Source organism: Apostichopus japonicus, chromosome 13, assembly GCF_037975245.1.
Source record: "Apostichopus japonicus isolate 1M-3 chromosome 13, ASM3797524v1, whole genome shotgun sequence".
Taxonomy (NCBI): domain Eukaryota; kingdom Metazoa; phylum Echinodermata; class Holothuroidea; order Aspidochirotida; family Stichopodidae; genus Apostichopus; species Apostichopus japonicus.
Window position 1 is genome coordinate 10,977,501 of NC_092573.1, and position 12,311 is coordinate 10,989,811.

The 12,311-nt window shown below is 36.3% G+C and overlaps 1 protein-coding gene across 1 annotated transcript in view; it reads left to right on the forward strand.

The window, feature by feature from the left end:
* LOC139978656 (gonadotropin-releasing hormone receptor-like) overlaps positions 1–5,273 on the forward strand; it is a 50,715-nt gene extending 45,442 nt beyond the window's left edge. Inside the window, exon 2 of the mRNA XM_071989035.1 lies at positions 2,135–5,273. Within this exon, the coding sequence (XP_071845136.1) occupies positions 2,143–3,438 (1,296 nt within the window). The 5' untranslated portion in view covers positions 2,135–2,142 and the 3' untranslated portion in view covers positions 3,439–5,273. The remainder of the gene's footprint in view (positions 1–2,134) is intronic.
* The last annotated feature ends 7,038 nt before the right edge of the window (positions 5,274–12,311 follow it).

Consider the following 12,311-nt stretch of genomic DNA (forward strand, 5'->3'; position numbering starts at 1 on the left):
ACACTTGCAGGGATCTGCAAATGGTAACTACACACACTTGCAAAGGGGTTAGTTATAAGCTTGCACGCAGAAAGATTTTCCAAGCACATTGCAGTATACCAGATAGAATAGGCCTATACGTATAGGCTAAACTGAATTCTTTCGCAGTAGGCCAACCCCTATCACATATCCTTCCCACTATATCAGGGGTCCCCTAACTGGGGTGCATGAACCCCAGGGGCGCGTGAATCCATCCCAAAAGGTTCGTGAGACGTTTCTGACAGTCAAAAATAAAGTACTTTTTGTTGAACTAAAATTTGATATATCATATAATTTAGTCATGTACAAAAGTCGTACCTATCGACAAACTCTTTTCGCGTTCCATACGCATATGTTGCCATATTACCGTACAGTACCGTGCATGTGATAAATAACTAAATTATGAAACAGACGATATTTTTTTCATTACAATATTATATTATGAACTTGATCTTTTATGAAGCACTGTTATGCGTATTACAGTATAATAATGACTCAGATCGTGTCTCGAAAAGTTGGGGGTTCTTGGACAACTCTGACATCCACAGGGGGTTCGTGAGGGTTAAAGTTAGGGAAACCCTGCATATGCTCCCTCTAGACAATGTCATTACAGCCGAATTCCTTCCCCTTCCTCTGCTTCCTTCACCTCCTCCCAATTTCCCCGCTCTAATCCCCTTCAGCCTCACAGTTAATTCCTCCTCAAGCACGCCAAATTAACCACAGACTACCTTCTTACCACGACACTGTCAGAAGCGACGAGAGCCAGGTTAGGTCCCGAGGACAGCTAACTCACCTTTTTGAAGTTATAACTTTTCCATAAGCAATTTATGAAAATTATTCTTTTTCTCAAATCCCCCCCCCCCCACCCCCATACTTGACCTCAGTTCTCGTGGTTTTATCCCCTCGACCCTTTCTCGTCAGGTCCATATACTGTGTCTTGTACACATCGGTAATAAAGAAAATGATTTTCATCGTGAATTGTTATCTGAGAAACTGTTGTCCTGTAATAATCAATCTATAGGCCCGCATTAGTAAATGCTCTCTGGTATTTAGAGCTGGAACGAATGAAAATAAGAATGCGCGCGTTTGTGCAACTGTGCTGTTACTTTCATCACCACAATAAACTTTATCGGGAATCATTTAACAAACATGAAAACTAGCGCATATAATTGTAAGTTAACTAAAAAGGGAAAATGAATGGGAAATTGTCTACAAACAATTACTTTGATGTTTCTAAACAACTAAGAACATCAGCTAAACTAAATCAATGATAAAAGACTATCGTACAGTAAGTTGGTATTTTTGGGGTCTATTTTATCAAAGATATAAGTTATTTCACCTCATTTTTCATCTCCATGGTTATAAACTAACTTTGAGTTGAATATAATTATGTCCATAAACCATTTTTTCTTTTCATCCCATGCTTTATATATGACCACCAGAAAAAGGTCATTGCGACTTACGACAATTTAAGAACTTTAGACTCAGTCGGCGTTTTAGAGATTAGAAAGTTAGCTGTTTATTACCCTCTTTGCTTAACCTTATATGGGATTCTCCCAAGAATTCCGCCATAGCCTACATATGGAAATGAAAACAATGTACTGGACCCAATTCCCTCTTTTATTCCATATTACTTGACCTTTATATATAAGCCACGCCGCCTTTTTTCTCTTCTTAAAAAATGTTGAAGTCTCAAAAGAGGACCATTAGTAGTGGATGTTATTCTGAGTAACAAACCAGTCATCTGTTAGAAATTTGAATGCTCATGAAATTCTCGAAAGTATAAGGTTAATATTCTGTCGATGAACCAATTGAGTTATTTTCAAGTACAATGTGATATCCACTTGATCCCAGTCTTTTCAGTTCAAGAGTGTTGTTTATCAAGATAAACTTGACCTTCTGTACTTTTTGTTAACAGAAGCATAAAAAAATCTCAAATACAGCGTCCCCAAGTGTTCAAGATAACATGATATAATTTAATATAGTAGACATTATGATAGCGCATAATCAAATGGTCAAATCATTTGTGATGTTGAGCGATGTGCCTGTTATACCTGTTTTTAATTTTTACTTGAATTTGGAAATTTCTAAAACTTTTCTCCTTTTTGGGTTGCAGATGTTGACATGACTTCCTTCGACGAGTCCGTGTGGAGTAGCGAGCAAAGGGATGAGTCGCTCTCACCGTTCGTCATATACCTGTCAGAAACAACAGACCCATTTAACATAAGCGATGCCCTTTTCGATAATCTCACCGAAGTGACCACGGGGACACTAATCGAACCACCTCCTCAGCCTAGACTGGTTAATAGAGCCTTAAATGCAAGGTTAGCAACCTTGTGGATTCTGTTCGTTTCTGGTGTGATAGGGAATACGTGCGCGTTAGTTTGGCTGTGGCACAGGCGTCACCGAAAGTCACGTGTCCTGAAAATCATCTTCGGCTTGGTGACAGCGGACCTCTGCGTCTGTTTTTTCGTCATTCTCTTTTCGACTGTATATGAGATGATGAGCTACCATTGGCTATGGGGAAATATCTCATGTAAACTCATGATGTTTATGCAATCTGCAGCGATAATGGCCTCTAGTTACATGCTCGTATTGCTGGCTTTGGACAGACATATGGCCGTTAGGAGCCCCATGAAAGGGAATTACCCTACAACCCGTTTAGTAGTTCTAGTGTGGGTAATAGCTGCCGTGTTGTCTTTACCACAACTCCGTGTCTGGGAAGTACAAAAACTGGACTTTAACGTCTGCAAAACCATTTTTACATCACGTGATGATCCTAGGAGGTTAGTCTATTTATCTTATGCCACCTTGGTGACCTTCTGCGTACCTTTTGTGGTGACTTCCGTTGCGTACGTCAGGATATGTAAGAAAATCTGGGATAAAGCACGAGAGACACGTGTCGATCAGACGAACAAATCAGCTAGTTTCAAACTGGTGGATGAAAAAGGTAAGGTTCGACTTCAGCGATCTGGTGCAAGAACATTACAGCAAGCAAAAGGGAAAACACTACGGATGAGTATAACGATCATCGCAATGTTCCTGCTTTGTGGCTTTCCATATTTTCTAGTTGGGATCCTTGACAGTTTTACAAGCGTCAACAAAACATTGAACGCCATTTTCGGTATTTTCGCGGTATCGAATTCATCCCTTAATCCGTACATTTTTCTCTGGTTCAGTCAGAAGAAAGTAGTCACCGCGAGATACAGCCACTGTAAACGAAGATGTTGCAGATGTTTCGAACGTAAGATAGAAGAGCCCGTTGACTCTCTGAAAGTATGCAGCCGAGAGAAAATAGTCCGCGCGTCTAGCGGTGGACTGACACAAGACAGCACGACGGGATCCAGTACTGGTAGCTACCAATCGCCAGCGAGCAAAGTCACTCTAACTCTGACCTTAAGTGCACAGAATTACGTATAATGACGTTAACGCAATTCTTGCGAGCAGTTTTTTTTTTCGTTTTTTTTTTGTGCGTTCACTGGGTAAAAACTGACGATATAATTCGATGGTAGTCCTGTGGAACGAGTACAACAGAATGAAGTACAACTTCATGCACGAGGTCGATTACAATTTGTAGGGACGACTCCGCGGGGTACGTAATACTGTGAGAACAGTTAGAATAATCCTTGAAATCCACGATTTATTGATCCACAATGGATAATCACCTATTTATAATAAAATACGAGAATATGTACCCGTGTCAGGCTGTTATTGCTTGACTTACCCAAATTTGAATTCCAAATAGTAATATTAATAACAATGCAAAATACGACCTATTTCCATTCGAAATTTTCTGATTTGAATTTATGTATACATTATACTAAACTGAACAAAGTGCCTAGTCAAAAGTTAGAGTTTAGAATGGAATGGTATAGGTTACTCTAAATTGTTAGCTTATATGACAAACAGGAAATCAATGTAGTGACGTCATGTAAAATGGTGTCTTTTGATTGGTTCATTGTTGTGTAACGATACGTGTGAGTATATATTTCTCGGAAAGGTTTGGTCAATTTGGTGACATTAAATGCAAACAAAACACAACACTTGGTCAATCAGTAAAAAGCGTCTTAATTTGTTAAAAGATACGAGTGTTTCAGTCATAAAGGGAAACTTGATCAGTGTTTAACAGTAAAGCAAAACAAATAAAATATTGTTGTATTTTGTAAATATTAAGTATTTTGCACTCTTAAAAGTTCTTTCTTTCAATTTATTACAACAAAAACAACATGTTTCGCTGGCAAGAAACTAAAGTATATATATGTGTAAGTATATATTAAGTATATATTATTCTACTACAGAGGATTTTCAACAGTGAATAAAACATATGATGCAATATGTGAGTAAACAATTTTTAATGCAGAAGTTGGGTACCTCAAATTTCATCACGGTAAAAAAAAAGTAAGATAACGTTAAAACAATAAAGGTAATATTAGTATTTCTTACCAATTTGTCCTGTCATAGAAAACAAAATCGTTGAAAAGTTGAGAGAGTAAGAGTTCTTTTGGCTCATGTCTCTCATATTCAAATATTGCTGGAGATGGACATTTTACAATTATTATTAACCCATCTCGTTTAACGTGACGCATCAAAGAGAAGCAAAGTACGTCTTTAAAAATTCGTTTTTTCTTGTTATTCTATAATTTCAAGAAAAAACTGATACCTTTGCCTTATTTCGATATAATTCTTGTAACTGAAAACTAAACAATAGCCGGAATATATTTATTTTATTTTATTTTTCTTTTCTTTCTCCAATATTACATGCAACTGAAAACATAGCATAGCAGCAGAAAACATGTTCAGGTTTAATTTGAACAATCCTTAGCCCATAATGTATTTTTTAAATTTTTGTTTATTATATATTTAGCAGCAATTTTACCCTAATAATTAGATCAACTTTGTTTGAAACCTAAAATATCACATGATACTCTGATGTATCGAGTAAAGAGAATAAGAGCAAAAAAACAAAGAACCTTTTGTTTCGATACCAATCATTCGTGATATAAATAATGAGATTGTATTATTAAGTACATTGTGGACAAGAACCCGCATCAGGCGCTAATTAGATGCATGATTGATGGGCGTCCTATATTTCTCTTTTTGTTTGTCAATCATTCGATCTGAGTCAATTAACGATTAGGACGTTATCTCAAACAAAATAGTTCTTCGTTGATTACTTATGAGTTTGTTCCTCCTGATTCTACTCAACAAAATTGGTAGGAAATAGTAGATTATTATACCTTTCATGTGTAGTGGAGCCGTGGGGCAGGGGAGGGGAGGGTGAGGTGGTAAGCGAGGTGGTACGGGGAGGGGATCTCATACGTGTTATTAATAAGAGAAAAACAATAATTTACTTTTAATTTCTGATCTACTTTTAAATATTTTCATGAATTATTTATAGAACTTCATTTACCAGTGTTCCTTACATTTTACAACCAGAAGAGTTGCAGATTTCGTGCCTAACATAATTTTGAGCAAATAGAAAAAAAAAATATCTGAACTTATTTCAACTGTTAATTTCTCTGTTAGTATACGGTCGATAAGAGATATTGGCTATACTTGATTTGGGAAAGAATATTTCGAGATAATTCGCATAGTCCGATTAAAAAGCACGTGCAATAGTTTTGTCTGTTATTTAGAAGGACAAAAAAACAAAAAAACAATAAGAGTGCCAGTGCTCCTGCTAAACATCAATGTGCTGCGTAATTACTTAATTTACTTTCATTTCCTGTGGCTACTGATGGATGAAAAGTACTTTATTAAGGAATGACGACCAAGATTAATATTTCAATAATTGATAACAATTTGAGAGAGAGAAAGAGACGGAGGGAGAAATAGATGTAAGGTCCAAACCGCAGCTTATTCTCACACCTCTAAGCTGCAATCCATCAAGGGGCCTATAACCTTGTATCTTTGTCATATATATATATATATATATATATATATATATATATATATATATATATATATATATATATATATATATATAGGCCTATCTATAAAAAAAATGGAATTGTAAACCTTTTTGGAATTTCATGATTGAGAGACTATATAACCCGAGATACAATCCTGTCCTCGGTGATATCTCACTATTCTAATAATAAATAATACATTATAATTAGTAATAAAATAGTATTTTTGTTTTTTTGCTATTCGTTTCTTCAATACTTTCACCATTCCAAGTAAAGATATCGGTAATGTAGTGTTTATATTTAATGTAGCAGTCGCTCAGTGTGAAACTTGCAAGAAAAAATCAATAGAAATGAAAGGGAAAAAATGAAAATACGGCTTTTGCTTTGAGTGGCTGGAAAGTTAGGAAGATTAAAATAGGAGAGTAGTTTCCATGTTCACTTATACGCAGCACACTTAAAAATGGTGATTGGTTGATACACTGAATATTCATGAATATTCATGACTATATAAGTAATTTATTAGATAGTCTGAACGGTTACATAGAGCTGTTACGCAGAAAGCTGACCTGACGTCACGTATCTGAACGATAACGGTGATTGTGTTTACACAATGCATATTCATTATTCAAAGAGAGAAAGTGTGTTAACAAACTGTTGAATTGACCACAAAAAGCCTAGTGTAGTTGAATATATAAAAAAGTTACAATTCAATGATAGAATTGTCTTCTTCAGAGAAAAACATGTATCGTGTTAAATATTTTCACCGTCAATATTGACAGGTTCTCTTATCATATAGTGATCATTTATAATATGAAAAATATATTTATATTAAAAAATAACTACTGATTATTATTATTTATAAAACCAGACTCACGTGCAAACCGCCATGACGTCCTTATTCAAAAATAAGAAATCAAAAAGAAAGTGGGTTTTAAGTGACGTCTGTCCAATACCATCCGATACACACAGATAATGCAGTAACTATACTCTAAATTCTAAAGCTTTCTAACACAGTAAAAAACTGAATCGTGCTATAAATCGTTAGCATCTGCTTTTAGGATTACAGTAAGAACTGAGGATAATTGTAATCCCAACAAATCCAGCTTGATTCATTTGTTTGGATTACACATATCCACAGTTCTAACCGTAATCCAAAATGGATGGTGCTAGCGATTTATCAGATTTTCAGTTCAGCACGACCCAGTTTACAAAACTTCAAGACTTACACTAAGTTACTGTAAGCTCTGTGTGTATCGTTCGATAATTCAAAGAAGTCATATTAAATTCACCGAATTTATATATTATTTTTATTTTTATTAATTATATATATATATATATATATATATATATATATATATATATATATAAATCAAATCTGATAAAAAAATAAACTAAAATGGTCATGTGTGCATGTTTAACATTAAATACAAGTTTATTTAACAGAAATTTCGAAGATAAATTATATTCATAAATGTTTGTCGATTGTTATGATGCACTGATATTACTGAAAAATAAATGCACAATTACAGAACAATGTGTTTTCATTGGTCTATAATGTTCTTTGGTTAAACCGTTTCACAAATCGATCAACACATGTACAGTGTTCTGCTTTTCTTAGCAATCATTGAACTGAAACACCAATAAGGGGGAGGGGAGGGGAGGGGGATTGAGGACAACTTTCCCCACTGATCAATGAAGAGTCTGGGTCAGTAGAAATGACCTAATTGTTACCCGACTGAATGTTTAAACAAATATCACCCTATTGCACTTGTTGTTAGGTTCTTCTCCTGCAAATCTCAATCTATCTAGAAATTCCACTTTCAAGGGTTCGGTGACTCTTCATTTTCTTCATTTAGCCTCTCGTCTCATTATCTGGCTCCCATTCAACGTTCACAGTCCATTAACCTGACTTTTATTAACATTTTAACATGATATCGGTTAACCTGTATGTGTATCTTCTTCGACTTGTGGATATGTCTTCAATTAGCCTGCATACATCTGAAAATACCTCTTTCGAAACGGTGGGCAGTTTGAACTTTAATTAGTCATAAATTACTCTTATGTCTTCATGCTATATGTTTCCACTACACTAGTCAAGTGCGGAATACGGTTTTAATATTCTGAGTGTACCGATGAATGTACTAATTAGTTTGATCAGAAGCACGACTTGAAGTTGTCACGAGCACAAAGTTCATAAACATTTTTTTTTTTACTCTCGATATAGTTCTTGACTTTAGCCCTCATATTCTTTACAAAGTCAATAATCATGTTTCACCACATTATGATTTATGAAATTCAATTTGTCCGAATTATGTCTGACTGCTTGTATACGGGTTATCAGCAAAAATGCAACTTAATCTCTTACTTGACTTCAAATATATGTAAGAAAGATATGATTATTTCATCATGAGTTCAATGCTTCATATCTTACCTCTTCCGACACGTACACACACATGTACAGACACACAGACACATCCACACACACATACACACATCCATACCCAGGCGCGTATCCAGGATTTTCTAACCCGGGGGGCGCGAATTACTTTCTAAGCGGAGCGCCACCATCGGTTGGCGCGGAGCGTACAAGAAAATTTCTGGTTTTGATACCCCCCAGATCACCGGAAATGGCACTTCTCGGGCTTGAAAATGAGCAACCAGATGTAGACTTTTGCCTGAGAACCAAGTATTTCCCAAAAGTTTTTTTTTTCCATCCATAACCTTTTTGAAGATTGTCACCAGTCACACATCATATTCGACCTGATTGCATGTCCTATGGATGATTGCTTTTGTAGGTTATTCTACGTCACGGCCCACAATATCCGAAAGCCCCACTTTTCAAGGTTTTAAGCCCATTACTTGTTGAGAATTTGAAAATTCACTTTTCTCGTGAATAAAATCACTTGAAAACATACCCATATTGTTGCACAAAATTCAATCTATAGACAACCAATATAGAAAAACCTCCTTGAACCCCTAACAGACGGGTCAAAATTGAACGAGTAGAGGAAAGTATGATGACGAATGTTGGTGAGGAAATTTTGGAAAATTCCGACACAGTTCATTTATTGGTGTAGAAATATTGCAACCTCTTCTAATGGCTTTTACAAAACTTGGTTGAAGGAACAGAAAAATAGCAGATATTTCCGATATGAGGTATATCGAAAGCGAACACTTCACTCATAGGCGTAGGTCCCGTAGGAGGCGGGGGCTGCACCCCCCCCCAATTGTTTTCCCATTTTTTTCGGGCACCTACTGAAAGAAAAATAAATAGCAATGAATAGCTTAAAATGATCTCCTTGGTAATTGAAATAAAGTTGTAAGCTTGGCCGACATTACCTTTGTAAAAGAGAGTTTTGACATAAATGGATCTGTATGGTTTTTCTCCATCTACATAAGACATTTGGTTGTTTACATTAGCATCCGGCGGTATACTGTGCAACTTTGACGGACCGTGCGGTACACGATGCCATACAATGTAATGACCGATCTTGCCTATATGATATTGGCATCGACATGTTGAATGCGCGCTTAGCGCGCGAAAAATTTTGGCTTTTTTTTTCGGGCAAGTCATTACAGCCCCAAATCCAATCTGGCTCCTACGCCTTTGACTACACACATTGCCAGTTTTTGAGGCTGTTCATCGTGGAACATGCATTTCAATGCTCATTGATATGATGTTATATCTGCTCTTTGCTTTACAAATTCGAACAGGCGTGTAGCGAGTAATTGCCAAGGGAGGGCGAAGCCTGTAGGCAAACTATCTAAGCGAAGCGCCACCATGAGTTGGCGCGAAGCGTACAAGAAAAATTTTGGCCGAAAATGCCTCCCAGATCGCTGGAAATGACACTTCCCAGGCCTTGTAAGTTGCATCTAAGCATTGTCTATTTTGAAATTACTAGCGATGTCATACAGAAAATTTGCTCGGGGGGGGCGGTCGCCCCCTTCCCGAAATGCGTTATGTTCCCCGACGACTCGGTCGAGTTCAAGTACATTAGTGAGAGAGGAAAAACGGAAACGTCAAAAATGAAGTTGTCGGGGTAAGGGGTAGGGTGAGGCGCACATCCCCTCTGTAATCCTTGATCTGTCACTGGCTACCCTGTGTATATAATAGGGATCTTTCTCTTCCCGAGGTCTTGGCTATCTTCTACTCCCTCCTTTTCTCCTTTTCCTCTCTTTTTTCTTTTTCTTTTCCCTTCCTTCCTCTCCTCCTTTTCTTTTTTCCCCTCCTTTTCCCTTTTTTCTTCTCTTTTTTTTCTCTCCTCTTTTCCTTACCCGGGGGGCGCGCGCCCTCAACGCCCCCCCCTGGATACGCACCTGATACCTGCAAACTTCACTATATCAAAGCCCTTCTGTGTCTATATGCAATGTATCGGTATCGTAAAGTCACACGTTTTATTCAGATCACGTGATTGAATGAAAAAAAAGAAGGAGTTCAAAGATATAGGCCTCCTCTATCAAATGTTGAACGAATGCGGTTTCGCACAGTTTTGTATTTAAAATAATATTCGTCGAGCCTTTTTCATGTGATTCTTAATTTGATTTTCTGCATGAAAACCGTATTGATATTAAATTTAACGCAATTTGGTTATTGGTAAATAACCTTGGCCAATTACCTCGGGGTAAACAAACGTTGCGTTTGGACGATAATCTCTCTTTTTTTTTCTTTTTCTTGAAATCGCTCTAGGCATTGCTTTAACCTGTATTAGTATAGATGGAAAGATAAAACTCAAAACCATATATACAGATGAAGGGAGAAGACACACTAGAGAAAATCAATAGTGTTCAGATAGAAGAACCTTAGGAGAGAATTTTATTCATTAAAACTCAAACATACTTCGGAAAGCAAATATGTCTGTGTTTTTGTGTGTGTATATATCCGTAGGTTATTTTGTCACCATACCGTTGCAATGAAGGTAAAAATGATTTCAACCGGAATAAAAAAAAGAAGAGTTGAATTGGAGCAGAGGACAAATGAGCTAGGGCATAAAGTTTGATGTCAGCTGAAAAAGCAGTAATGAATTGTCGAGACAAAAAAATCCATTAATCTATAAAAAATAAAATAAAAAAATAACAATAATTGCAGCAATCAGTCTGAGATGCTTTTAAATATCCTCAATTTAGCAGCAGAAATTCGTCAAATTGAGACTGTATCTTTTGGTTATTTATCACGTTCGGATAGTGCAAGTTGAATACAACTGTTGAGGTTGACGCTATAGCAAGATAGGTTTACGCTTTATTAATGAAGGAAATGACCTTGGTGGAAAAATAATAATAACTGTGCATATAATTTAATAATGATGTATACCTTATAATTGTAAACTCGAGATCACTCATAGAGTTATTATGGAAATAGAGGATTTAACAATATCTGTGAACAAGTTTGTTCCGTGTGATTCCATACACCAGATAGATGGATATGGGTAGGATGAATATAAGAGTAATGGGTGATAGGTAATATAAGTATGTATATTTATTTGTTTTATCACAACAAAAATTACAATGTGAAAGGAAGTCTTCTATAAAGCCTGAATTGGCTTAACAGAGTAAGAAGACTCCCTGGTAAAAAAGAAAAATATAATACAAGTTGAATGAGCAGAATGATACAGATACTTAAAGGAGTAATAACTAGATAGGATAACACGACAGGATAAACACGACATGATAACTAGACAGGATAAATCACGGTTGTTTGAAGGAAATGGAAAGGATATAACTTATCGAAGTCATCTAACTCGACGAGTCGCCTAATTTTATGGAAGTCGAAATGATATATGTCTTCAGTCATACAGATCTGGTAGGTATTTGTCATATTGTCAATATTATACTATGTAATGCGGGGATCACATAACAATGGTGTTAATTAGCTCGACTAGCCGCCAACTTCATCATTTCCAATAATTTAAGAACACGTTGAAAAAAGTTAAGATAACTACATCAGCTGTGATCTCCTTGCTTCTATGACAGAAATACATATACTGACAATCCACTTTAATACTTGCAGTAAGACGAATATCTTCTTACAACATATTTTAAAACTAAAGTCCCGGTAGAAGAAAGGGAAAAAAATATTAAATCATTGAAACACTCACGGGGAGGAGTCGACAAATTTTCTAGAGGCAACACTACTAAAATGCCAAATAAAGAAAAATGATGTATTCCGTCAAATATTCATTTCACCCAGCGAGGAATTGCTGCAATCAAAATTGAGAGCTGGTGCATGTCAGATAATAAAGTCGGTGTTTCGAACGCGGAAACCTGATAGTTATACACTGTTGAGAGATTATTAGTAAGGATCATCGAAACGGTTTTTGCCGATGGTTAAGGTACTTAACTTCTACTGTAGTTTTCCTTAGTGAGTGCGTTGTCAATACCAGGAAGTCG